Below are 27954 nucleotides of genomic sequence, written 5' to 3'. Positions count from 1 at the left end.
CTCTGAACAAAATACCTCATTCTTTTTGTATGGGTCTTCGAAGGGGTGGGGAAAGCAAAGTAATTAGCAAAATCTTGTTTACAGTACCACTTTGAGGCAGCTAGGGAAGGAGGATGTCTTTTGTGTTTTTTCTGGTCAAACTTGTAAATAAAAATTGGTAGAGAAGTAAAGTGAGCAGACTTGGTTAAGAATACTCTGCATTACATTTGCTAAGCTGTCATAGGTTATGTTTAGATGTCGTGTTTGCCATTTGAATCAAAGATAACTTTTTGCCTCCTAATTCACTAAGCTTTGTGTGCGTACTTTTCCTTTGGAGGGTTCAACAACTTCCATGTAACTTTCTTGTAGGCGCCGTATCCGGGTATGGAGCAGCCGCCGCACCACCCCTACTACCAGCACCATGCACCTCCACCTCAAGCTCACCCTCCGTACTCGGGACATCATCCTGTACCCCATGAAGCAAGATACAGAGACAAACGAGTAGTAAGTGTCACAAAGGCAGAGGGGGCAGTCTGCATGCCAGAGCAGGAGTGGGAGGAAACTTGGGTACATATGTAGCTTAATTTAGCTTAATCCAAGATATGTTGTTTTTGAAGGTATAGGTCTTAACAGTACAGTGTGTTTTTTGGTTTGCAGTTTAGAAGATTAAATCTTCTAAATTAACTAGAGACTTCCAGCATCATCTTTGAAAAGCCTCTCTCTACAGCTGAGGTAGAAGTGCAGAATTCCCAGGACATTCTCTTAATTTAAGAAGTTTGGTGTTATTTTTTTGATCAAAATGGCTTCCAGTCATCAGAACTTCTCCGATGTTCCCATCGGAACTTGGAACTTTTTCTGCTTGAAGGCCAGTTTGAGTAAGGGTGTTGCCTGCAACATCACTTAACTTGCTGTGCCCAAGTGCGCTTTATCAGCAGAAAAGTTTGAGAGTTTTATGACTTGCACAGGCACATCAAAACCAGGGCTGATCCTTATACAAATAGTTTTTGTTAGAGGACCTTGAAGGCTGCTTAGCTTTTGAGGTCTCTTGCTGGCTTCTGGTGTCTGAACCCCAGCCTCTCTGTTTTCTGCTTCATATGTTGAAAGCACAGATGTATGGTGCTGCCCTAAACATGAAAGAAGAAATTTGTGCTGCAGCTGTCATTTAGTGTGATCTTGAGATGTATTTATGTATCCATATACTGGACTTTCCCAAAAGTTAGAGCCAGTCACATGGCTCAGGGTGGGGACAGGATTTTAACCTGGAAGAGAAAGTAAACGGAGCTGTCCTTTCCTCACAGCATGACTACGACATGAGGGTAGATGATTTTCTTCGGCGCACGCAAGCAGTTGTCAGCGGTCGGAGAAGCAGACCTCGAGAGAGGGAGCGGGAGCGGGAGAGGGACCGTCCCCGCGATACCAGAAGAGACAGAGAACGTGACAGAGGCCGCGATCGGGAGCGAGAGAGGATTTGTGACCGGGATAGAGACAGAGGCGAAAGAGGTAGATACCGAAGATAATCCACATGGAACCAGCGGTCACTTGAAACAAACAAACAAAAAAAAGCTTGTATTTTTTTGTGTGTTTACAAGTAGTACATTTTATTTTCAGCTGTCTCCTTAAAGTTCATTGTGTAGAAGGATTTATATTGACCCTCTTTATTCCAAGCATGCAGTGAACTACGAACTGGAGAAACTCAAACTGGCCAAAAAACAGAGCTGACCTTTTTATTGGAGCAGAATGGGAAACAGTTCAGAATATAGATATTGATTAATTCTCAGTAAGTGTTCATTTACTTAGTGACTTCATTCTAGGTTTTTGAATACTGATGGATAATTGCCTTTTTTCTTTTTTTTTTTTTTTTTGCTTTGATGTTTTTTTACCACAGTTTCACGTGGTTCAGTGGGAAGATGCTGCTATCAAGTATGCAAATATTGAAGTATGATTTTTTGACTGTACGGCAGTTTTGTAGCAGCCTCTCTTTTCCCGTTTTTTTTCTCCCCTCCCCCCCCCCTTCCTGTTTTTTAACCTTATCTGTAAAGTCAAGTGATTTTTTTCAGTCTTCAATAATGAAAGCAATATTAAGAAGACACTATTGATACCTAATTTTTAACCTTGTTTAAAAACCTTCCTGCGTTCAGTAACATTTTGGTCAATTCTCTTGTCTAGCCTCCTTCCAAAAGGTACACATTGCTTGGAATGTTCACAACCTGCATGTGTGGAACCGGAAAATATGCTGTATTCTACATTGCTACCATTTTTTTATAAAAATAAATTGGTAACTATTGAAACAATTCAATTTCCAGCTCAGGTTTCTTGATCCTTGCCGCCTTGGATAGGTTCTGACAGTTGTAGAAAAGCAGTTGTATTCAAAAATGGTGAATTTGATCCAGAAGCTTGAACTCTGTGGAAGACCTGCTGAAGTTAATAGGTAACTGCTTTTCTGTTTCTACAGTGAAGTAGTGAGCCTGCAGATCTCTAAAGCGATATCCCTTCAGTTTAATCAAAAGATGTTAGAACTGTTAATAGACTGTCCTCAACGATAATCTTACCTGTCTCCCAGGAACATATGTTCCTACAAGGTCTGTTCATACCCTGCAAGGTCCAGACTCTCCACATTTTCTTAGTAGTGATATCTACAGCACTTGCAAATTCTCTTACTTAGGATATATTTGCATGTAAATGTCCATGGCAGAACTGGGAGAAAAAGAAAAGGGAAACTGGACGTTGAGTTTCTCCAGCAAATTCCCAGATCCTGAAACTTGCCTGTGTAGCACTGCAAGATGGACTGCTTCATAAACCTTCATAAGGATCTTCCTTATTATAACACGTGCTTTAAAGACCTTCAACTCGGGCACACACTTTCTAAATGCTCTAGTTCTATGTTGGTAAATGGCAATGGATTGGCCAGCTAATTCTGGTGCTGTGAACTGACAGTACCTTGAGTTTTGTGTATTTTTGTGTGTATTGTTAGAGACAGCATCAACATATTTTATACAAAATATTTGACTGCCACGTAGAAGTGTTTTTTTTTTTTTACACAAGGTTTGTCTGTCCTTAGTAGGATGAGTCTATCAAACTCACTATGCTTACTGAACCTAGTTGAATTAAACCATCACAGACATAGCCAGAAATGAGATTTTCCCCTCTTTATTTGGAGATTGTAGAAAGAGAGATAGTCAGATGGGGGTCATCAGGGGTGGATGATACAGAGAAGGAAGGAGTTAAAGCTGGGGGATACGAGTCCCAGGTTCAGAGACCCCAACAGGACACCCAGGAAGGCTGTATTTATGAAGCATACCACAATTCATCTGAAAATTCCGGAAACCCTGCGCAATCAGCAGTTGCAAGCATATATAAGCATTTATAATTCCATCTTGCTTGGGCCAGGGGGCAATTTATTGCAATCTACAGACTGGCTAAGCAAGCAGCGCTTCGGCAGAACTGCTTCCTAGCCCATCCCTTCCAAAAGGTGGTCCAATATAGAAGGCATCCTATTCACTGAGGAGTGTGCATAAATGCTTTGCTGGATCAGCCTACGAAGAGTGCTGAGGGGAAGAACGTGTTTATTCTTTCTTCTTCTTTGTTACTCTGCCGCACTTCTTGCAGCAGAATAGGCAGCATTTGACAAGAATGAAGACAGTGATGGCTGCGCAGGTGAACAGGAAGGCCAGAACATCCAGGGAATGGTACTGGTACCAGGTGAGATGGTGAGAAGCTGGTCTCAAGTGCTTTGCTCCTTTGTGGCGCATGACAAATTCAACCCAGAAGACTGCTCTGTCCAGAGGAGTCATAGGCTGGTCATGATGAATCCTGGATAACCTCAGAGCGTTCTCCTTATAGCTGAGGAAAAGACAAGAAAACAAGGAGATTTGTCACAGCTCCTGGAGGAGCCCGTCTTCAGCTTGCTGTGCTGTTGAGGAAGTGTTAAAAGCCAGAACATCTTGCCTTTACTTTGATCAGTGTTTTGCAAAGGAAAATTACCTCAGTTATTGCTTCAATCAACACCACAAGGATGACTAGCATTGTGACCCATAGCCTCCAAAGACTATAATAGCCATGAACATTGAAAAAAGAAGACAGAGAACTATCTCGGGGACTGCTTTGGGTTCTCCCACATCTATTTTCTTCAAAGGGCTCATAAAATTGCAGTATCAAGAAAATGGAATTAGTCATCCGTCTTACTTGAGATGCTGATTTGCAGAAAAGAGGGAGGTGCCTAATATAAAGAGGGTCTTGTTTTGTCTGAAAGCCCTCAACTTCCAGCTCATAAACACTTTGGGCTCCTGGAAAAGCCAGTAGATCTTCTCACATCCACAACCCAATATATTAAAACCCAATCCTGCTCTTAGGCAGTAACACAACTCACGTGGAATTGTTAATGACTGTATTCAGTGCATCAACTAGGTCCTGCGTCTTCAGTCTGCCAAAATCCAACTCAACTGCGACTCCTTTTGCCCTCATGTGAGCAATGTTGTCGTGCTGGTCAGCAAACATGGGCAGCCCGACCAAGGGGATCCCATGGTAGATAGCTTCATAGATGCCATTGGTCCCACCATGAGTAATGAAGGCCTTAGTCAAAGGATGGCCTGGAACAGGGAAGGAGAGGAGTGTGTAGCAGCAACTGCTGCAGACTGTGTTTGCTGGGACAAGAGCAGATCACCCAGGGAAGCCCAAAGGTTGAGGAGGGAACTGCTGGGTTGGCATCAGGGCATGCGCGCTGCTAATCTAGTCACACTATGGCCAAAAGTAGCCTTCGCACTAGGAAATTAAGGCTAGGAGAGTAAACCTTGTCTGCTTAAGGTACAAAAAGAATTGCAGCTACAAGTGTTAGGGGGGTCGTTTGCATGATTCTTGCTTGATTTTGGTGGAAGAACAGGGAAACCATTTTGCCAAAGACTGAACCCAATTTGGATAAAATGATGCTCACCAAGCAGATCATTTTGAGGTATCCAGTCGTAAATTCTGGTGTTGGGGCCCAGAGCTTCTGGTTTTCTTCCTTTGTACCGCCAGAGAACCTTGAACAGAAGGATGTTAAGATAAGCATACCGATTTTTACATGCTTTTCTATCTTGTCTCACCAAGGGTGGGTCCTTACCTCAAAGGCATCCACCTTTTCTTAGTGATTCAAATAACTCTGCTCCAGCTTAGCTTATTATGTGCTAGGTTGGGTTTTATGTGCTTTCTCCTTAGAGTGCTTTTTATTTTGGGGCGTGTGGACACACCTCAGTGTGCTTTGGTTTAAAGAGGGGATCACACTATGGGAGGTGACGGTGAAGTTCAGCTTCCCGCACATGAAAGAGCCAGCAGAGATGAAGACGAAAATCAGGCCTGCCAGGCTGTGAAGGGCTTGTTGAATGCAGGGAAACAAGAAAGCGGGGAATAGGTTATGTTTTAGACGGAGAAGAAATTTACCTTTTGTGGAATCTGGCTGAGGGCCCGAGCAATTATATTACTTTTTTCAGCAGTTAGGTTATAGACCATTGATCCGAGGGAAAACACCACGATGCCGTGTTCTCCTGAGCTCTGGACAAATTCCTCCATTTCCTAGGAGAGGCAGAAATCACGTTGAGCATAAAGAGGCACTTCAAATTGCAAAGACTTACATAAAAGGAGCACAATCCATCGAGTTTATCCAGGAGAAGATGATGGTTCAGGATTGCCTCCAGTGAGAGCAGGCTGTTACAAAGCTCCACAGTTCTTTTTCTGTTGGGCAGGTAAACCAGGAGCAGAACAAAGTCAGGATACCTGTGGTAATGGCTTTGCAGGCTGGCAGTGGAGTCCTCCAACAAACTCAAAGTTGGGCAGGAAAGGACGTGGGAATTCGAAATCCCAATATGTCCTAATTAGCCACATCTCTGCTTTCCCCATTGTCTCACACATGGTTGTGGGCCTTCCTATGGGAAAAGAACAAGGCATTTACAACACACACAGGAAGAGTCTTGTTTGCTATAGATTGCAAAATAAAAGACTTACCTTTGTCTCCTGGCGTTTCCCTTTAGTGCAATGTATCAAGTCAAGCACAAAATGAAAATGGGGACAAATTCAAACCTATTGCTAACCCTGGCCCCTGTTTCGTCTTGACACATTGCCTTGCATGAGACAACAGCATCTTTAAAAAAATATAAAACCTTTAGGGTTTTCAGCGGTGCCTGAGTGAGTAGGAAGCATTTAGTTTCTGTGGTAAGAATATAGTTCTTGAACTGTTTGAAGCCTTTGCTACCTGTGCTGGCAGTAAAAACTCACCTTGTGCAATAAAGTAATCAAAGAAAATTTAGAGCTGATAAAATAAAAAAAAGTAAATCCCAAAGTTGATCAGTTGTTGAGGAGGAGGAAAGTTTTAGTGAAACTTCCCTGCGTTTTATCAGATGGTGACTCTGGCTGCTCAAATTGCAGTGCAAGACAAGTACAGCCAGCTCTGGTTCTCCTGGAGACCAGCATAAAATTCCTGCTGACACATCTTGAAAAAAATTGGCCAAAACCATTCGATCTGTGAAAATATTTTTATGCAAAATCTGCCTAGAAAAAAAAATCCAATGGGAACAAAACAAAACAAAAAAACAGTTTAGCTTCCATTTGGAAATAAAATATGTCTTGTCAGATACCCTTTGAATGTTCTCTCTGCAGGATCGTCCCAATGTGTGGAACAAGGGAATAAAAGCATTAGAAATGTTAATGATTATCTGAAGCCAGTCCAAAGCAAACATCAATCAAGCAGCATAACAAGCAAGAAAAAAACATACCTGTAGGACATCTAAATGGAGAGGGTGATTACTGAGTTACCAGAGTGCAAATTAACTTATAATGGCAGTAAAGCCGGCCTAACAGTCAGAGTGACATAAAGATGTTAGTCTGTAAAGCAGGTTGTAAAGGAATCAAGTCTTATGCAATAGAAAAAATCAATAATGGAAACAGGTTGGTTTGGAAGGCCAGGGAAGAGTTCTGGCAAATACAGGAAGAGATCAGAGGGCAACAGAACAGATTCCCTTATCTGCCTAAGTGCTGATACTCGGTACAAGATACAAAGTCTGTTGAACTACAAGAAGGCCTCTTTTTAATAAACGCAGAGGCAGGCTTGAGCTCTAATTAGTTAAAGCAAACATTCCATGCATATACTGAAAGAAAAGTCTATATTTCAAAGTGTGAATGATATGGGAACGAGAAAGGTGATGGTTCTTACTGTTTATTTTTGGAGAAGACTATATATATATATATATATATATATATATGCTTAGCATGCTGTACCAAACAGGGACCCGAGACAGTACCTGCTAATGCACAAAGGGTGCATTTTTTTGCCTTTAAGTTGTCCAAAACCAGACAGTGTTCCCAAGTCAGTTCCACTGGCAACATGAGAACTGAGTTATCCCTCCGCTACTTCCCATGCCTTGCACAGAATTATCTGAAGAACGTATTTGCCCTTCCAGTCTGTATCTACTCCCTCCCCAGCTACAGTTGTGCCTGTCCTTAAAACGAGGAGATGATAACTGGCCTCTAAAACTGCTCTAGAGGCACTAAAACAGGCATCCAGCTCCCTGTGACAGGGATTTGAACTATAAACTAGAGACTGATAAAAGGCTGGTAAAGTGAATTTTTAGATTTGGCATAGAAATAGGACTCTGCTTAAAATGTTGCTTAAAAGAAAATCAGGTATCTGCTTGACAACAAATGAATGCATCCAGAACTCAAGCTCCACTTTCATTAAGCCTTCAAATACGGAACCAGATCTGGCCGGGTTCCCAAAACATTGCAAAGGCAGAGCCGGTCCAAAGAAGAAACCGCACGCCACAGCTGCCTTACCTAACATATCACTGTAGTAATCATCCCACTTTTTCCGCCAATACTTTAAGTAGTAATGGTCTGTGTAAAGGTAGAAGAGGAAATTCTGCAGTCTCTCTAGGAAGTTCAGCCGGTCTGTCATCCTTCCCATGCTGCCGGGCACATAAGAAGGTGGGGACGGCAGCCCGCCACAGAGCCGCTCCGCCGTGTTCCCAATAAAGAAGCGGAGACTGTAAACAAAAGGGATTCCCAGGATTTCTGCTACAAGCTCTCCCCCAGTAGCTATAGGGTCGGAAATCAGGACATCAAACTTGGCCTCCCGCAGCTTCGCCATCCGTTTCGGGTCCAGCAACAAGGTGTCACACATCACCTTTGAGAAATCTGCAAAGTCCTCCAGGTCCTTTTCCATCTTCCACAAGTTCTCCAAGAAGGACAGGTCACCTGAGCCATTCACCCAGGGACCGAGAAAGCTGTCCATGGTGGCATCCAGGGTTTCCTGGGTGAAAGGCCCTTGCAGGACCTCAAAAGTGAAGGGGGAGGAGGTATCTCGGTAGTCAATGAGCAGATTGACAGAGGGTACCACCACAGTCACCTCGTGACCCCGGCGAACGAGCTCTTCCAGCAGCACTTTCATGTTGATCCAGTGACTTGCGTCAGTTGGCCAGACTACCACCTTCCCACAGAAACCAGGACTCCAGCAGCACGAGTAGGCCCAAAGCAGCCAGAGGAACCGTTGCCCCATCATCCTGAGTGACAGTCCTACTCTGGCTGATCTGGAATCAGTTGCACTCTTTTGACTTGTAAACACCTCTAGCGCTAACCAATAAAAATGAGAACCAGCTGCTGCCAACCTTGGTGAAAGGGCATGTCAGGGCTAAAAGCCTGATACTGCTCACAGGAGGGCTTGGCAAGCAGTAAATCCCGTTCTGGAGTCTCCTACAGAGCCATGTCCTAACCTTTGGAAATTAAGGTAGTTTCCATTTGGGCTCTCCACAAAGTGCACCTTCCATCATGTGAACATGCGAAGCACCTCTGAGCTCTGCAAACTGCTGTTTGCCCTGCCAATGTGTCTTCAAGGTGTTCCCATGCCAAGCAGCAACTCAAGCTGCGGATTTCAACCTAAGAAGCCCATGGGCTGTTTTGGGCAGTGATGTGATTAACCCAGTCCTATCACTTGACTACCTCCTAGGCTTGCTCCTTTGCCCTGTAAAAACCAAGTTGCCTCTAAAGCCAGCAACAGTCTTTACCTCCTCGTTTACTGAGCATCAACAAAATGTCCTGCTGTGATTGACACCTAGCCCACAACCTACTCTAGTCCTCTGCAGCCAGCCAGGTATCCTGGGCACTCATCATTGCCCATGGCTGGAAGGACGCAGTCCTGGCCAAGGTCATACCCGCACTCCTGGGAACACCAGCCCTGTTCAAGAAGCAAGCCTCCAGGAGCACAACAGTTCAGCTTTATCCCTGACACTTCCAAAGCAAGAAGAAAAGGTAATTTAGAAGGCATTTGCTTTTGCCAAGACGCTATGGCAGTGCAACAGGGGAAGCAAAGCATCTGTCCAAGTGCACATGGGAGTCTCCTGTTGCAGTTGCCCTCTGAGTGAGTTCCCTGGCACAGCGATGGGGAATTTAATGCCATGGTAGGACTGATAACGAAGTCCCTTGTTTCCCTGTCCACCTCAGGAGCATCAGTGGAAGGACCCAGTCTCAGCGCAGCACCATCAAAGGCAGCCTGACATTTTCCATGCAGCCCATGATCCCCGGCAGCCCACGCTGCATAAAATAAATCCACAAATTGTGCTTCTGCCAGCACTGTGCATCCTCGGCTCTGCCAAGCACAATACGCAGCCCACGTAAATACAGAGTTCGCTTTTCCTGTGATAAAGGAGAGAAAATCCTCAAATCAAGCTGGATGGACAAGTCTGTGGCTTTATTGAGGATTTCACATGGTTCCCCGATCTTTTTCTTTTTTTTTCTTTTTGTTTTTTTCAAGAGGAAAATGGGGACCTTTTCCTTTTGCAGAAAAAAGGCTGTTAAAGTGCTGTCTAGTTTAGACTAGATCCTTGATTGAGATAATGCAATGTGTAATGTTTGCTGTGGGTAGAGCTTGGATTTATGATGAGCAGGTTAGATGAAGAGAAGGAAGTCTTTATATGCCTAAAATATGTTAATATCTTGTAAAACCTTTTCTTTCAGGTGTGTCTCTGGATAAACTTTATCAAATATGGGACTTTTATAAGGATCACTTAAAATTTTGCAGAAGATGCCGCCTCATTTTGAGGATAAAATATTTAAGTTATTTTGATATTCAAGAGGAGCATTATTGGGACTGTTTCAAATTGTGTCACCGTGATGTGTTAACCCCATTGCCAAATATTCTCTAACATGTAACCACTGAATTCACACATCTTGCTGAGCTTCTGCAAACAGTAGGCCCTTTCCAAAAGGGATCGAGTGGCCCCTGGAGACCCGGCAACAAACCAAAAAGAATGGCTGTTGCTGTGTCTGTATATACAACCTTTCCAGATGCTGCCAGTACCTGTGGACTTTTAAAGTATTTTTAGAGGATCGACATGGTTATTGATCACTGCTATATGAACTTAACTTCATTGTCCAGAAAAAAAGGGGTATAACTTGTTACAGAATTGGAGAAGTCTTTGCAAAGAACTGATATTGTTAATTCCGGTTCCCAACCCACGAGCGAGAGAAGAGCAGAGAGGCCGATAATTGCAGGATCCAGCTTTATTACCAGCTAGCTGGGCTCCCCAGCTCACCCTCAACACGAGAATCTTGCACAAGGACCCCACCGGTGCCGCGCGCAGGGTTTATATACCAGCAAGGGGGTGGGCGGTTACACATTTCCTTTTAAGGTCCGACCGCTCCGGATTTTCTTCGCATTCGTCCTACCGAGTGTCTCTTCTCGAAACCTTCCCGCGCCCGCCGGCGGCTCCGCCTCCAGCAGCCGCTCGGCCCTGCCTGGCGGCCAAAGGCAGCGCCCCAGGCTTGGGGCAGCCTCGCGCCAGATCCCGCGTGAAGTTGCGCGAGGCGCCCTTGGCCGCCATGAGCCCTGCGCGCCGTTGTCCGCCACGGGGCACCACAGGTGTAGGGGTTCTGTGCTCACATTTCCCCCTTCTCCTTGTTCATTTTTGAGAATTCCTTCTCATCTTGGTCGTCCACATCTAAATATTGTTGTCACATCACCATTAATTGTACAGTACCCACCCGATCCTTTACAAATTCTGTTACACGATTTAGGATACAAGGTCCTAACGTCAGGGTCAGGAGTAGGATTATTACCGGCATTGATTGTACCAAGTTTTGAACCATCCTTGTTGGCGCTCTCGCTCTTTTTTGCGCTTTTTGAGCCCCTCCCTAACCTTGGTCAGTGAATCTCAGACCACCCCCGTGTGGCTGGCATAAAAATAACATTCCTCACCCAAAGCTGCACATAACACTCTTTGCTGTAGGAACAAAAGATCCAACCCTCGTCTGTTTTGCAAGGCACCCTCTGACAGGGAGGTCAGTGACTTCTCTATGTATGATATCGATTTTTCAATTATCTTCATCTACAGCAGCTCGTAATGAGGCCAATTTTTGAGGTTGTAAAGTTAGGGACGCTATTCCTGTTCCAGCCCCCGCTATTCCCAACCCTACTAAGGTTGCTATGCTAAGCCTGGTAATTGGTTCCCTTTTCATTATTCTTGACTTCCCCTGCCCCCAGTGAATGTACATACTCTCTTCCTGATGATACCATATGTGGGGAACTACTGAAACCTGTATACAATATTCCTTGCTCTCATTGAACACCGTTAAGGCGAGACAGGGTGTTAATCCTGTTTCAGAACATATCCACCATCCTCCTTCTTGAGGTATTGCCCATTTCTCTCCTCCTGTCCTGTTGATCACTTCCACTTCCACCCCGCAAAGCATCTTTCTATCGCGGGATAGCTTTACCTTCCTGTCTTCCCATTTGCACTGAGGAGGACTATCCAGAGTGCTGAGGTTGTAGGTAGCCCTAACCAATTTCCAGAGAGGGTCGTCACCGATCCCCTCTTTCCCAAACCCAGGGACTTTGGTACCTTTAGGGGGTTCTCAGGATTCTGCTCAACTTCCCACTTCTCAGCTTCCTCTCGTTCTGGAGGGGATGACCTTTGCACATGCAAGTGACGTACCCACGGGCCGATTCCGTGAACCTTTAGAGCAGTGGGGGTTACAAGAACCACAACATAAGGTCCTTTCCACTTTGCTTCTAATGACTTTCGGTGATGCCTTTTTACCCATACCCAGGCTCCCAGTTCACGATCATGCATGGGTTCCATAGGCCCTTTCCTTTGATTATAGATCCTTATGTACTTGATACACGGCCTGGACTGCCTGAAGCATTATTGTTTGGTCCCGGTTCGATTCTCCTTTCCGCTTCTCTTAGTGGGTACATCGGAGGTGGAGTCCCATACATGATTTCAAAGGGGGTAAGATTCAGAACATAGGGCGTGTTTCGTACCCGGAAAATAGCAAAGGGAAGGAGTGTCACCCAGTCCCCGCCAGTCTCTGTTACCAACTTTGTTAAGGTCTCTTTTAAAGTTTGGTTCATCCTTTCCACTTGCCCCGAACTCTGGGGGTTGTACTCGCAATGCAATTTCCACATAGTCCCCAAAATTCGGACTAAGTTCCAAATGGTACTTGCCACAAAAGCAGGTCCATTGTCCGATTCTATAGCTTCCGAGACCCCATAGCGTGGGATTATTTCCTCTAACAACACCTTGGCTACCACCTGGGCAGTTTCACGCTTAGTGGGAAAAGCTTCTACCCAACCCGAAAAGGTGTCTGTCATAACCAACAAGTACCTATATCCGTATTTTCCTGGTTTGACTTCGGTGAAATCTACCTCCCACGACCTTCCAGGTCTCCAACCCCTTTCCCTGACTCCCAGGTGTTGTCCTGCCCTTTTTCCACGTTTCATCACCTGACACGCTATGCACTCCTCTATTATTCTACAGCCTACCGCCCCCTGGTTGTGGAACTGAAGTTCAGCTGTTTCCAAGAGTTTAGCTGCTTTTCTTTCTCCCAGATGGGTTGACTTGTGCACCTGAGCTAATAATTGTTCTCCCAAAGTCTGTGGTAATAACAAGGTGGAATCCAAACCTCAGTACCACCCATCTTCTCCTTTCTTTAGACTCCCATTGTGCCTTATCCACTGCAAATCTTCTTCAGAGTATACGGTATTCTTCAGAGTATTCTTCAGAGTTGGCGGTAGCTGGCCCATTCCTGGCGGAGGGAGGTTTAGTGCCATCGCATTACTTACTTTTTTTCCGATGGGCTCACATGCGGCCAGTTTTGCAGCCTCATCTGCCGCTTGATTCCCTCTGCTGATTTGGTCCCTCGCTTTTTGATGCCCTGGCACATGGATCACGGCTATCGCTCTAGGTTTATGTATGGCTTCCAATAAGTGAAGTATCTCTTGCTTGTTCCAAATCTTTTTTTCCGACAATGTTACAAATCCCCTTTCCTTGTAAATGGCCCCATGTATATGCACAGTCCCGTATGCATAGCGACTGTCCGTGTATACAGTCAATCTTTTCCCTTCTACCATTTCTAGGGCTCTTGTTAGAGCAGCGAGTTCTGCTTTGCACTGGCTCTATATCCTAGCCGAGCCAGTTCCCTAACCAAATTTTCAGTGCCCCTTGCACATTCCTGGTGGGTGCTACGGTACAGCTGCAGATCCTAGCTCAGAGCCTCATTAAATAGGGTTGGCGAGTTTTTAAACCCTTGCGGTAGCCTAGTCCATGTGAGTTGTCCCGCTATCCCTTGCTGCAGGTCCTCCCATTCAAAAGCGAAAATGTATGAGGGGTTATACCCATCCTCGCTTCTTTTGCCATAGGATATTGCCGGACTCGGACCGGTTCCGCTCCTGATTTTCAGTTCCACCACTATCGGGGCTCTGTGACTAGCCACTCCTACTCCCGCTCTTTCTGCCCATGATTCTGGAATCTCCCGCACCCACCTTCCCATTTCTTTCGGTATTTCCCCCATCCCCCTTTGCTGATATATCCGGTACTCGTCCTCTAATTGCAGAGTCAGTACATGTAGCGGGTTTCCCTCCCCATCGCTAACCTTCACCCCTCCTTCCTCAAAGTATATTCTAGCCCGTAGCTTGGTCAATAGGTCCCTTCCCAACTGGGGTGCTGGGCATTCCAGTATACAGATGAAAGAGGGAGTAACCTGCTTAGTACCTAGATCCACCCGGCAGTTTGTGGTCCATTGATAAGATTTAACCCCATTCACCCCCTGCACCCAAATGGTTTTCTTTGTTAGCTTCCCCCTATCCTCGTTCAATACCGAGTGTTCCGCTCCCGTATCTACTATAAATCCTACTGGTTTCCCTTCCACTTCTAACGTTACCCAAGACTCGGGGAAGGGGGCCGAGTCCCAACACCTTCAGTCACTTTTCCCCTCCCCCGCCAGCAATACCTGGGTTTGGGGTCTATAGTTAAACAGCCCTGTCTTCCCACTGGCCCCTCCTCTTCTTCTCTTGGGGCACTCATTCTTCCAGTGGCCCCTCCCCTTCCATATGGCACACGGGTCTCTTTCCAGCCTCCTTCTCTCTCCTCCCCCTCCTTCCCACACTTCTCTCCCTGACTCTTTTTTTCCTTTGCCGGCATAAAAGATTCTCACTTATTCTTTCTGGTTACGCCAGTTTTCCCTCACTTGGAATTCCCTATCTTCCTTTTGCAGTCTCTCCTGCCTTTCCTCGGGCGTCTCTTGATTATTGTAAACCTTTTCTGCTATTTTCAATAGGTCCTGTATAGTCTGTTCCCCTAGTCTACCTGCCTTTTGCAATTTTCTCCTGTTATCGGAGGTTGCCTGATTTACAAATGCCCGTATGACGGCTGCCTTGTTTTCCTCTGCCAAGGGGTCCATCGGAGTATATTGTCTACATGCCTCTAATATTCACTCCAGGAATGCCGCTGGACTCTCAGTCGGCTCCTGCCTTACCGCATTAACTTCAGCCAAGTTGGTGGGTTTACGTGCCGCCGCCCAGAGGCCGGCCATCAGAGTCTGGCGGGATACTCGGAGATGCTCCCTACCTTCCGCCTGGTCCAAATCCCACGGGGGTCGCGTTAACGGGAATCCTTCCTCTATCAGGTTCTGTTGGGTGGTAGGTCTCCCATCCACCCCCGGAACAAGTTTCCGATCCGCTCCCATTCGTCTGCTGTGAATAGAACCTTTAACAGCTGCTAAAAGATCAATTAATGCTGAACAAAGAAGTAGGGGTAGTTTGTCTTTGCCCCATTTCAAGCGATATTCGATTGAGGAAAACACAGACAAAAAGCACATAAAGCGACAGACAACAATTCCACACACTCAACACCCAAAATTTCATGTTAATTTTCCTTTTGTGCACGTCCTTTACCCTTTCATACCACAGGGTTTACCTTTCGCCCCCACTTCCCCTTTCATACCACGGGGTTTACCTTTCACCCCCGTTTTACCACGGGGTAGTGGGGATGTCTCCCACACTACCCGGCCGGTCACCCTGCAGTGCGTCCACCTAGGCATACACCAGCCTCCCCTCGGGCCTGCTTATCCTGCTTACCTTAAGCTGTCCTGGGCGTCTCTTAGTCTTTGCCTGCCGGCAGGGTGGAATCCCAGACGAGCCCCCAAAATGTTAAATCCGGTTCCCAACCCGTGAGCGAGAGAAGAGCAGAGAAGCCCATGATTGCAGGATCCAGCTTATTACCAGCTAGCTGGGCTCCCCGGCTCACCCTCAACACGGGAATCTTGCACAAGGACCCCTCTAGTGCCACACGCAGGGCTTATATACCAGCAAGGGGGTGGGCGGTTACACATTTCCTTTTAAGGTCCACCCGCTCCGGATTCTGTTCGGATTGGCTGTAAGGAGTGTTTGGCTTTAAAGGACTGAACACCGAGATGGCTTTTGAGTTAAGCTAAGAAGTTTCCAATGCAATAAAGTATATACGAGTGAAGGTTTTGCAATGGACTGCAAACTATACATATAACACCACCACACCTTCTCAAGCCTGCCAGGGCCTCCATTTATGTGTGTGGCTTACAGCTAAAAGTCAGTAGTTGGACTACTATATGAACTGTTACTATCATATTTTATACCGGTCGTAAATGCACTCTCAAAAGTACAAGAAAGCGGTATGTTCATTCTTTACACCAGCTTTTGTTTTTCTTGAACTGATTTTGCTGTAGATGCAACTGCTTTTTGCTCAGAGTAAAGAATCTTTAATTTGAAAAGCTTTAGTAACTGGGTATGGTGGGCTTTAAAAATGGAAGTGGGGAAGGGGGTGGAGAAATGGCTTTATAAAACTGAAAGGAAAGCTACATGAGCTTGTTAATCTTTGAGCAAGCTGTACAGCAATTAAGTGATTTAAGAAAGTGTTGATTTTATGTTTTTGTAGTAAGGAATTATACTTGCTGATGGGGGATAAAAGTGGTTTTGTAGGTGAATGTTTAAAAATACTTTGTTAGCATTCAAGCTTCCCATTAATGTTTATGTGTCTTGTTGGAGTGAGATTAGCAGCCAGCTGCTAGTTCTCTCTAAGACATAACAGCACCTGAAATGGAACTGTTTTATAAGCAGACTTCTCTGAGAATGAAGTTTTTAAAGATACCGCCCACTCTGAAAGAGAGCTGATCTGCTATGAAAAGGAGCCCTAAGTACTTTAAGAAGCCTAAGTGTTTCTTAGAAGTGTTTTCTTAGTTTTCGTAGAAGTGTTTTCTAAGTGAACCAGTGGTCACTTGAAACAAACAAACAAAAAAAAGCTTGTATTTTTTTGTGTGTTTACAAGTAGTACATTTTATTTTCAGCTGTCTCCTTAAAGTTCGTTGTGTAGAAGGATTTATATTGACCCTCTTTATTCCAAGCATGCAGTGAACTACGAACTGGAAAAACTCAAACTGACCAAAAAATAGAATACCCAGAGCTGACCTTTTTATTGGAGCCGAATGGGAAGCAGTTCAGAATGTAGATATTGATTAATTCTCAGTAAGTGTTCATTTACTTAGTGACTTCATTCTAGGTTTTTGAATACTGATGGATAATTGCCTTTTTTCTTTTCTTTCCTTTTTTTTCTTTTTTTTTGCTTTGATGTTTTCTTACCATAGTTTCACGTGGTTCAGTGGGAAAATGCTGCTATCAAGTATGCAAATATTGAAGTATGATTTTTTTTGACTGTACGGCAGTGTTGTAGCAGCCTCTTTTTTCCCATTTTTTCCTTTTTTTCCCCCCCCTTCCTGTTTTTTAACCTTATGTGTAAAGTCAAGCGTTTTTTTTTCAGGCTTCAATAATGAAAGCAATATTAAGAAGACACTATTGATACCTAATTTTTAACCTTTTTTAAAAACCTTCCTGCGTTCAGTAACATTTTGGTCAATTCTCTTGTCTAGCCTCCTTCCAAAATGTACACATTGCTTGGAATGTTCACAACCTGCATGTGTGGAACCGGAAAATATGCTGTATTCTACATTGCTACCATTTTTTATAAAAATAAATTGGTAACTATTGAAACAATTCAATTTCCAGCTCAGGTTTCTTGATCCTTGCCAGCTTGGATAGGTTCTGACAGTTGTAGAAAAGCAGTTGTATTCAAAAATGGTGAATTTGATCCAGAAACTTGAACTCTTTGAAAGAACTGCTGACGTTAATAGGTAAATGCTTTTCTGTTTCTACAGTGAAGTAGTGAGCCTGCAGGATCTCTAAAGCCATATCCCTTCAGTTTAATCAAAAGATGTTAGAACTATTAATAGACTGTCCTCAACGATAATCTTACCTGTCTCCCAGGAATGCATGCTCCTACAAGGTCTGTTCATACCCTGCAAGGTCCAGACTCTCCACATGTTTTTCGTAGTGATCTCTACAGCACTTGCAAATTCTCTTAATTAGGATATATTTGCATGTAAATGTCCATGGCAGAACTGGGAGAAAAAGAAATGGGAAAGGGGACATTGAGTTTCTCCAGCAAATTCCTAGATCGCGAAACTTGCCTGTGTAGCACTGCCAAGATGGACTGCTTCATAAACCTTCATAAGGATCTTCCTTATTATAACACGTGCTTTAAAGACCTCCAACTCGGCCACACACTTTCTGAATGCTCTAGTTCTATGTTGGTAAATGGCAATGGATTGGCCAGCTAATTCTGGTCCTGTGAACTGACAGTAGTTTGAGTTTTGTGTATTTTTGTGTGTATTTGACCGCCACGTGGAAGTGGTTTTTTTACACAAGGGTTGTCTGTCCTTAGTAGGATAAGATGAGTCTATCAAATTCACTATGCTTACTGAACCTGGTTTAATTCAACTATCACAGACATAGCCAGAAATGAGATTTTCCCCTCTTTATTTGGAGATTGGTAGAAAGAGAGAGAATCGGATGGGAGTCATCAGGGGTGGATGATACAGAGAAGGAAGGAGTTAAAGCTGGGGGAGACGAGTCCCACGTTCAGGGACCACAACAGGACACCCAGGAAGGCTGTATTTATGAAGCATACTGCAATTCATCTGAAAATTCTGGAAACCCTGTGCAATCAGCAGTCGCAAGCATATATAAGCATTTATAATTCCATCTTGCTTGGGCCAGGGGGCAATTTATTGCAATCTTCAGACTGGCTAAGCAAGCAGCGCTTCTGCAGAACTGCTTCCTAGCCCATCCCTTCCAAAAGGTGGTCCAATATAGAAGGCATCCTAATAAAGCTGTTCACTGAGGAGTGCGCATAAATGATTTGCTGGATCAGCCTACGAAGAGTGCTGAGGGGAAGAACGTGTTTATTCTTTCTTCTTCTTTGTTACTCTGCCGCACTTCTTGCAGCAGAATAGGCAGCATTTGACAAGAATGAAGACAGTGATGGCTGTGCAGAGGAACAAGAAGGCCAGAACATCCAGGGAGTGGTACTGGTACCAGGTGAGATGGTGAGAAGCTGGTCTCAAGTGCTTTGCTCCTTTGTGGCGCATGACAAATTCAACCCAGAAGACTGCTCTGTCCAGAGGAGTCATAGGCTGGTCGTGATGAATCCTGGATAACCTCAGAGCGTTCTCCTTATAGCTGAGGAAAAGACAAGAAAACAAGGAGATTTGTCACAGCTGCTGAAGGAGCCCATCTTCAGCTTGCTGTGCTGTTGAGGAAGTGTTAAAAGCCAGAACATCTTGCCTTTACTTTGATCAGTGTTATTACATACATTCGAAACTAGCCCAATTTGCTCCTATTTGCCTAAAGTTGAAATACTTTGTAATAGAGAAAGTAAGTCTTTTGCAAAGGAAAGTTGCTTCAGTTATTGCTTCAATCAACACCACAAGGATGACTAGCATTGTGACCCATAGCCTCCAAAGACTATAATAGCCATGAACATTGAAAAAAGAAGACAGAGAACTATCTCGGGGACTGCTTTGGGTTCTCCCACATCTATTTTCTTCAAAGGGCTCATAAAAATGCAGTATCAAGAAAATGGAATTAGTCTCTTCCTCTTCCTTGAGATGCTGATTTGCAGAAAAGTTTTATTTGAAAGCCTTCAACTTCCAGCTCATGAACACTTTGGGCTCCTGGAAAAGCCATTAGATCTTCTCACATCCACAACCCAATATATTAAAACCCAATCCTGCTCTTAGGCAGTAACACAACTCACGTGGAATTGTTAATGACTGTATTCAGTGCATCAACTAGGTCCTGCGTCTTCAGTGTGCCAAAATCCAACTCAACTGCAACTCCTTTTGCCCTCATGTGAGCAATGTTGTCGTGCTGGTCACCAAACATGGGCAGCCCGACCAAGGGGATCCCATGGTAGATAGCTTCATAGATGCCATTGGTCCCACCATGAGTAATGAAGGCCTTAGTCAAAGGATGGCCTGGAACAGGGAAGGGGAGGAGTGTGTAGCAGCAACTGCTGCAGACCGTGTTTGCTGGGACAAGAGCAGATCACCCAGGGAAGCCCAAGGATTGAGGAGGGAACTGCTGGGTTGGCATCAGGGCATGCACGCCACTAATCTAGTCACATTAAGGCCAGAAGCACAATTTGCACTAGGAAATTAAGGCTGGGAGAGTAAACCTTGTCTGCTTAAGGTACAGAAATAATTGCAGCCGTGAGTGTTAGGGGGGTCGTTTGCATGATTTTCGCTTGATTTTGGTGGAAGAACAGGGAAACCGTTTTGCCAAGGACTGAACTCAATTTGGATAAAATCATCCTCACCAAGCAAATCATTTTGAGGTATCCACTCGTAAATTCTGGTGTTGGGGCCCAGAGCATCTGGTTTTCTTCCTTTGTACCTCCAGAGAACCTTGAACAGAAGGATGTTAAGATAAACATACCGGTTTTTACATACTTTTCTATCTTGTCCCACCAAGGGTGGGTCCTTATCTCAAAGGCATACACCTTTTCTTAGTGATTCTTAGTGACAAGGAAAGCTAAGGCACGGGTGGAACGCAATCTAGCAAGGGATATTAAAAATAACCAGAAAAACTTCTTCAAATACATTAACAGCAAAAGGAAGATAAGGGAAAACGTGGGTCCGCTCGTGGACGAGATGGGCACCCTGGTTACGAATAACACTGAAAAAGCAGAGGTGCTGAATGCCTTCTTTGCTTCGGTGTTTACCAAGGGCAGCCCTTTAGAGCCCCAGGCCCTAGGGACAAGAGAAGAAGTCGGGGGAGAGGAAGACTTGCCCTGGGTAGAGGAAGATGGGGTCAGAGAGCACCTAAGGAAACTCGATACCCACAAATCCATGGGCCCTGATGGGATGCACCCCAGAGTGCTGCGTGAACCGGCAGAGGTCATAGCTAAGCAGCTCTCCATCATCTTTGAAAGATCCTGGAGAACAGGGGAGGTGCCGGAGGGACTGGAAGAAGGCCAATGTCACACTGATCTTCAAAATGGCAAGAAGGAGGACCCAGGCAACAACAGGCCAGTCAGCCTCACCTCCGTCCCCGGAAAAGTGATGGAACGGCTCATCCTGGCTGTTGTCTCCAAGCACATGGAGGACAAGAAGGTGCTCAAGAGTAGTCAGCATGGATTCACGAAGGGGAAATCTTGCTTGACTAATCTGAAAGCCTTCTATGATGAGATGACTGGCTGGATAGATGAGGGGAGAGCGGTGGATGTCGTCTATCTCAACTTCACCAAGGCTTTTGACACCGTCCCTCACAACATCCTCCTGGGCAAGCTCCGGAAGTGTGGGATAGATGAGTGGACAGTGAGGTGGATTAGGAACTGGCTGGATGGCAGAGCTCAGAGGGTGGTGATCAGCGGTGCAGAGTCTAGTTGGAGGCCTGTAGCTAGCAGCGCCCCCCAGGGGTTAGTCCTTGGTCCAGTCCTGTTCAATTTATTCTGCAGAGAGGGACCTGGGTGTCATGGTCGACGACAAGTTGACCATGAGGCAGCAGGGTGCCCTCGTGGCCAAGAAGGCCAATGGGATCCTGGGGTGCGTTAAGAACAGCGTCTCCAGCAGGTCGAGGGAGGTGATCCTGCCCCTCTACTCAGCCCTGGTGAGGCCACATCTGGAGTATTGTGTCCAGTTCTGGGCCCCACAGTACAAGAGGGATGTGGAGCTGCTGGAGAGAGTCCAGCACAGGGCCACAAGGATGATCAGGGGCCTGGAACATCTGCCCTATGAGGAGAGGCTGAGGGAGCTGGGCCTCTTCAGCCTGGAGAAGAGAAGGCTGAGAGGGGATCTAATCAGTGTCTATAAGTACCTCAAGGGAGGGAGTGAAGAGGATGGTGCTGGTCTCTTTTCAGTGGTGGCCACCAACAGAACTAGAGGTAATGGCCACAAACTGAAGCACCAAAAGTTCCACAGGAACTTAAGGAAAAATTTCATAACAGTGAGCGTGACAGAGCACGGGAACAGGCTGCCCAGAGAGGTCGTGGAGTCTCCTTCTCTGGAGATTTTCCAAACCCGCTTGGACGCAGTCCTGTGCCACGTGCTCTAGGTGACCCTATGTGTGCAGAGGGGTTGAACAAGATGATCTCTACAGGTTCCTTCCGCCTTAAGCATTCTATGATTCTATAATTCTATGATTCAAATAACTTCTGCTCTAGCTTAGCTTATTATGTGCTAGGTTGGGTTTTATGTGCTTTCTACTTAGAGTGTTTTTTATTTTGAGGCGTGTGGACACACCTCAGTGTGCTTTGGTTTAAAGAGGGGAGCACACTATGGGAGGTGACGGTGAAGTTCAGCTTCCTGCACATGAAGGAGCCAGCAGAGATGCAGATGAAAATCAGGCCTGCCAGACCGTGAAGGGCTTGCTGAATGCAGCAAATGCAGGCAAACAAGAAAGGGAGGAATAGGTTATGTTTTAGACGGAGAAGAAATTTACCTTTTGTGGAATCTGGCTGAGGGCCCGAGCAATTATATTACTTTTTTCAGCAGTTAGGTTATAGACCATTGATCCGAGGGAAAACACCACGATGCCATGTTCTCCTGAGCTCTGGACAAATTCCTCCATTTCCTAGGACAGGCAGAAATCATGATGAGCATAAAGAGGCACTTCAAATTGCAAAGACTTACATAAAAGGAGCACAATCTATCGAGTTTATCCAGGAGAAGATGATGGTTCAGGAGTGCCTCCAGTGAGAGCAGGCTGTTACAAAGCTCCACAGTTCTTTTTCTGCTGGGCAGGTAAACCAGGAGCAGAACAAAGTCAGGATACCTGTGGTAATGGCTTTGCAGGCTGGCAGTGGAGTCCTCCAACAAACTCAAAGTTGGGCAGGAAAGGACGTGGGAATTCAAAATCCCAATATGTCCTAATTAGCCACATCTCTGCTTTCCCCATTGTCTCACACAGGGTTGTGGGCCTTCCTATGGGAAAAGAACAAGGCATTTTCAACACATACAGGAGGAGTCTTGTTTGCTCTAGATTGCAAAATAAAAGACTTACCTTTGTCTCCTGGCGTTTCCCTTTAGTGCAATGTATCAAGTCAAGCACAAAATGAAAATGGGGACAAATTCAAACCTATTGCTAACCCTGGCCCCTGTTTCGTCTTGACACATTGCCCTGCATGAGACAACAGCATCTTTAAAACAATATAAAACCTTTAGGGTTTACAGCGGTGCCTAAGGGAGTAGGAAGCATTTAGTTTCTGTGGTAAGAATATAGTTCTTGAACTGTTGGAAGCCTTTGCTACCTGTGCGGGCAGTAAAAACTCACCTTGTGCAATAAAGTAATCATAGAAAATTTAGGGATGATAAAATAAAAAATGTAAATCCCAAAGTTGATCGGTTGTTGAGGAGGAGGAAAGTTTTAGTGAAACTTCCCTGCGTTTTATCAGATGGTGACTCTGGCTGCTCAAACTGCAGTGCAAGCCAAGTACAGCCAGCTCTGGTTCTCCTGGACACCAGCACAAAATTCCTGCTGACACATCTTGAAAAAAATTGGCCAAAACCATTCGATCTGTGAAAATATCTTTATGCAAAATCTGCCTAGAAAAAAAAAATCCAATGGGAACAAAACAAAACAAAAAAACAGTTTAGCTTCCATTTGGAAAAAAAATATGTCTTGTCAGATACCCTTTGAATGTTCCCTCTGCAGGATCGTCCCAATGTGTGGAACAAGGGAATAAAAGCGTTAGAAATGTTAATGATTATCTGAAGCCAGTCCAAAGCAAACATCAATCAAGCAGCATAACAAGCAAGAAAACAACATACCCGTAGGACATCTAAATGGAGAGGGTGATTACTGAGTTACTAGTGTAAAAATTAACTTATAATGGAAGTAAAGCTGGCCTAACAGTCTGAGTGACATAAAGGTGTTAGTCTGTAAAGTAGGTTGTAAAGGAATCAAGTCTTATGCAATAGAAAAGATCAATAATGGAAACAGAGGTTGGTTTGGAAGGCCAGGGAAGAGTTCTGGCAAATACAGGAAGAGATTAGAGGGCAACAGAACAGATTCCCTTATCTGCCTAAGTGCTGATACTCAGTACAAGATACAAAGTCTGTTGAACTGAAAGAAGGCCTCTTTTTAATAAACGCAGAGACAGGCTTGAGCTCTACTTAGTTAAAGCAAACATTCATGCATATACTGAAAGAAAAGTCTATATTTCAAAGTGTGAATGATACGGGAACGAGAAAGGTGATGGTTCTTATTGTTTATTTTTGGAGAAGACTATATATATGTGTGTGTGTATATATATATATGCTTAGCATCCTGTACCAAACATGGACCGGAGACGGTACCTGCTAATGCAAGCTGTGCACAAGGGTGCCTTTTTTTGCTTTTCAGTTGTACAAAACCAGACAGTGTTCCCAAGTCAGTTCCACTGGCAACATGAGAACTGAGTTATCCCTCCGCCACTTCCCATGCCTTGCACAGAATTATCTGAAGAATGTATTTGCCCTTCCAGTCTGTATCTACTCCCTCCCCAGCTGCTGTTGTGCCTGTCCTTAAAACGAGGAGATGATAACTGGCCTCTAAAACTGCTCTAGAGGCACTAAAACGGGCATCCAGCTCCCTGTGACAGGGATTTGAACTATAATCTAGAGACTGATAAAAGGGTGGTAAAGTGAATTTTTAGATTTGGCATAGAAATAGGACTCTGCTTAAAATGTTGCTTAAAAGAAAATCAGGTATCTGCTTGACAACAAATGAATGCGTCCAGAACTGAAGCTCCACTTTCATTAAGCCTTCAAATACGGAACCAGGTCTGGCCGGGTTCCCAAAACATTCAAAAAGCAGAGTCGGTGCAAAAGAAGAAACCGCACGCCACAGCTGCCTTACCTAACATATCACTGTAGTAATCATCCCACTTTTTCCGCCAATAATTTAAGTAATAATGGTCTGTGTAAAGGTAGAAGAGGAAATTCTGCAGTCTCTCTAGGAAGTTCAGCCGGTCTGTCATCCTTCCCACGCTGCCAGGCACATAAGAAGGTGGGGACGGCAGCCCGCCACAGAGTCGCTCTGCCGTGTTCCCCATAAAGAAGCGGAGACTGTAAACAAAAGGGATTCCCAGGATTTCTGCCACAATCTCTCCCCCAACAGCCATAGGGTCAGAAATCAGAACATCAAACTTGGCCTCCCGCAGCTTCGCCATCAGTTGCGGGTCCAGCAACAAGGTGTCACAGATCACCTTTGACATATCTGCAAAGTCCTCCAGGTCCTTTTCCAACTTCCACAAGTTCTCCAAGAACGACAGGTCACCTGAGTCATTCACCCAGGCACCGAGAAAGCTGTCCATGATGGCATCTAGGGTTTCCTGGGTGTAAGGCACTTGCAGGACCTCAAAAGTCAAGGGGGAGGATGTATCTCGGTAGTCAATGAGCAGATTGACAGAGGGTACCAGCACAGTCACCTCGTGACCCCGGCGAACGAGCTCTTCCAGCAGCACTTTCATGTTGATCCAGTGACTTGCATCGGTTGGCCAGACCACCACCTTCCCACAAAAACCAGGACTCCAGCAGCACGAGTAGGCCCAGAGCAGCCAGAGGAACCGTTGCCCCATCATCCTGAGTGACAGTCCCACTCCGGCTGATCTGGAATCAGTTGCACTCTTTTGACTTGTAAACACCTCTAGCACTAACCAATAAAAATGAGAACCAGCTGCTGTCAACCTTGGTGAAAGGGCATGTCAGGGCTAAAAGCCTGATACTGCTCACAGGAGGGCTTGGCAAGCAGTAAATCCCGTTCTGGAGTCTCCTACAGAGCCATGACCTAACCTTTGGAAATTAAGGTAGTTTCCATTTGGGCTCTCCACAAAGTGCACCTTCCATCATGTGAAGACGCGAAGCACCTCTGAGCTCTGCAAACTGCTGTTTGACCTGCCAATGTGTCTCCAAGGTGTTCCCATGCGAGGCAGCAACTCAAGCTGCGGATTTCAACCTGAGAAGCCCATGGGCCCTTTTGGGCAGTGATGTGATTAACCCAGACTTATCACTTGACTACCTCCTAGGCTTGCTCCTTTGCCCTGTAAAAAACAAGTTGCCTGTAAAGCCAGCAACAGTCTTTACCTCCTTGTTTACTGAGCATCAACAAAATGTCCTGCTGTGATTGACACCTAGCCCACAACCTACTCAAGGCCTCTGCAGCTGGGTGTCGTGTGCACTCATCATTGCCCATGGCTGGAAGGACGCAGGCCTGGCACAGGTCCTACCCGCACTCCTGGGAACACCAGCCCTGTTCAAGAAGCAAGCCTCCAGGAGCACGACAGTTCAGCTTTATCCCTGACACTTCCAAAGCAAGAAGAAAAGGTAATTTAGAAGGCATTTGCTTTTGCCAAGACGCTATGGCAGTGCAACAGAGGAAGCAAAGCATCTGTCCAAGTGCACATGGGAGTCTCCTGTTGCAGTTGCCCTCTGAGTGAGTTCCCTGGCACAGTGATGGGGAATTTAATGCCATGGTAGGACTGATAACAAAGTCCCTTGTTTCCCTCTCTGCCTCAGGAGCATCAGTGGAAGGGCCCAGTCTGAGGGCAGCACCATCAAAGGCAGCCTGACATTTTCCATGCAGCCCATGATCCCCGGCAGCCCACGCTGCATTAAACCCACAAATTGTGCTTCTGCCAGCACTGTGCATCCTCGGCTCTGCCAAGCACAATACGCAGCCCACGTAAATACTTTTCCTGCAATAAAGAAGAGAGAAAATCCTCAAATCAAGCTGCATGTACAAGTCTGTGGCTTCGTTGAGGGTTTTACATGGTTCCCCGATCTGTCTTTTTCTCTCTTTTTTTTTTTTTTCAGGAGGAAAATAGGGATCTTTTCCTTTTGCAGAAAAAAGGCTGTTAAAGTGCTGTCTAGTTTAGACTAGATCCTTGATTGAGATAATGCAATGTGTAATGTTAGCTGTAGGTAAGCTTGGATTTATAATGAGCAGGATAGATGAACAGAAGGAAGTCTTTATATGCCAAAAATGTGTTAATATCTTGAAAAAGCTTTTCTTTCAGGTGTGTCTCTGGATAAACTTTATCAAATATGGGACTTTTATAAGGATCACTTAAAATTTTGCAGAAGATGCCGCCTCATTTTGAGGATAAAATATTTAAGTTATTTTGATATTCAAGAGGAGCATTATTGGGACTGTTTCAAATTGTGTCACCGTGATGTGTTAACCCCATTGCCAAATATTCTCTAACATGTAACCACTGAATTCACACATCTTGCTGAGCTTCTGCAAACAGTAGGCCCTTTCCAAAAGGGATCGAGTGGCCCTTGGAGACCCGGCAACAAACCAAAAAGAATGGCTGTTGCTGTGTCTGTATATACAACCTTTCCAGATGCTGGCAGTACCTGTGGACTTTTAAAGTATTTTTAGAGGATCGACATGGTTATTGATCACTGCTATATGAACTTAACTTCATTGTCCCCGGCTCACCCTCAACGGGAGAATCTTGCACAAGGACCCCCCTGGTGCCGCGCTCAGGGTTTATATACCAGCAGGGGGGTGGGCAGTTACACATTTCCTTTTAAGGTCCGACCGCTCTGGATTCTCTTTGGATTGGTCGTACCGAGTGTCTCTCCTCGAAACCTCCCCGCGCCCGACGGCGGCTCCGCCTCCAGCAGCCGCTTGGCCCTGCCCGGCGGCCAATGGCAGCGCCCCAGGCTCGGGGCAGCCTTGCGCCAGATCCCGCGTGAAGTGGCGCGAGGCGCCCTCGGCCGCCATGACCCTGCGCGCCGCCATCCACTGCGGGGCACCACGGGTGGAAGGGTTCCGTGCTCACATTCCCCCCTTCTCCTCGTTCATTTTTGAGAATTCCTTCTCATCTTGGTCGTCCACATCTAAATATTGTTGTCACATCACCATTAATTGTACAGTACCCACCCGATCCTTTACAAATTCTATTACACGTTTTAGGATACGAGGTCCTAATGTCAGGGTCAGGAGTAGGATAATTACCGGCATTGATTGTACCAAGTTTCGAACCATCCTTGTTGGCTCTCTCACTCTTTTTTGCGCTTTTCGAGCCTCTCCCTAACTTGGTCAGTGAATCTCAGACCACCCCCGTGTGGCTGGCATAAAAATAACATTCCTCACCCAAAGCTGCACATAACACTCTTTGCTGTAGGAACAAAAGATCCAACCCTCGTCTGTTTTGCAAGGCACCCTCTGACAGGGAGGTCAGTGACTTCTCTATGTATGATATCGATTTTTCAATTATCTTCATCTACAGCAGCTCGTAATGAGGCCAATTTTTGAGGTTGTAAAGTTAGGGACGCTATTCCTGTTCCAGCCCCCGCTATTCCCAACCCTACTAAGGTTGCTATGCT

The 27954-nt window shown here is 45.4% G+C and overlaps 2 protein-coding genes and 1 long non-coding RNA gene across 3 annotated transcripts; 1 reads left to right on the top strand and 2 right to left on the bottom strand.

The window, feature by feature from the left end:
* Positions 1-330: 330 nt before the first annotated feature.
* On the top strand, positions 331-1722 carry LOC148593258 (uncharacterized). Its single transcript, XR_015913751.1, has 2 exons — positions 331-483; positions 1278-1722. It is a non-coding gene; the product is annotated as an uncharacterized LOC148593258 (long non-coding RNA).
* Positions 1723-3488: 1766 nt separating this feature from the next.
* Positions 3489-8506, bottom strand: LOC148593257 (UDP-glucuronosyltransferase 2C1-like). The gene is made up of 6 exons (XM_088531586.1): positions 7777-8506; positions 5725-5873; positions 5392-5523; positions 4907-4994; positions 4346-4565; positions 3489-3819 (listed from the first exon to the last, which is right to left on the bottom strand). Exons 1-6 carry the CDS (start codon positions 8498-8500, stop codon positions 3543-3545), a joined length of 1590 nt encoding a protein of 529 aa, XP_088387712.1. The 5' UTR covers positions 8501-8506; the 3' UTR covers positions 3489-3542.
* A 10028-nt stretch (positions 8507-18534) lies between these two features.
* LOC148593256 (UDP-glucuronosyltransferase 2C1-like) lies at positions 18535-25205 on the bottom strand. Its single transcript, XM_088531587.1, has 6 exons — positions 24476-25205; positions 22412-22560; positions 22079-22210; positions 19956-20043; positions 19395-19614; positions 18535-18817 (listed from the first exon to the last, which is right to left on the bottom strand). The coding sequence occupies exons 1-6, from the start codon at positions 25197-25199 to the stop codon at positions 18541-18543; spliced, it is 1590 nt and encodes a 529-aa protein (XP_088387713.1). The 5' UTR covers positions 25200-25205; the 3' UTR covers positions 18535-18540.
* Positions 25206-27954: the final 2749 nt, after the last annotated feature.

The sequence above is a fragment of the Tinamus guttatus genome, unplaced genomic scaffold (genome assembly GCF_059628265.1).
Source record: "Tinamus guttatus ecotype Peru unplaced genomic scaffold, ASM5962826v1 Tinamus_guttatus_pri_ptg000423l, whole genome shotgun sequence".
NCBI classification, from domain to species: domain Eukaryota; kingdom Metazoa; phylum Chordata; class Aves; order Tinamiformes; family Tinamidae; genus Tinamus; species Tinamus guttatus.
This window is presented reverse-complemented; position numbering and strand designations above follow the sequence as displayed.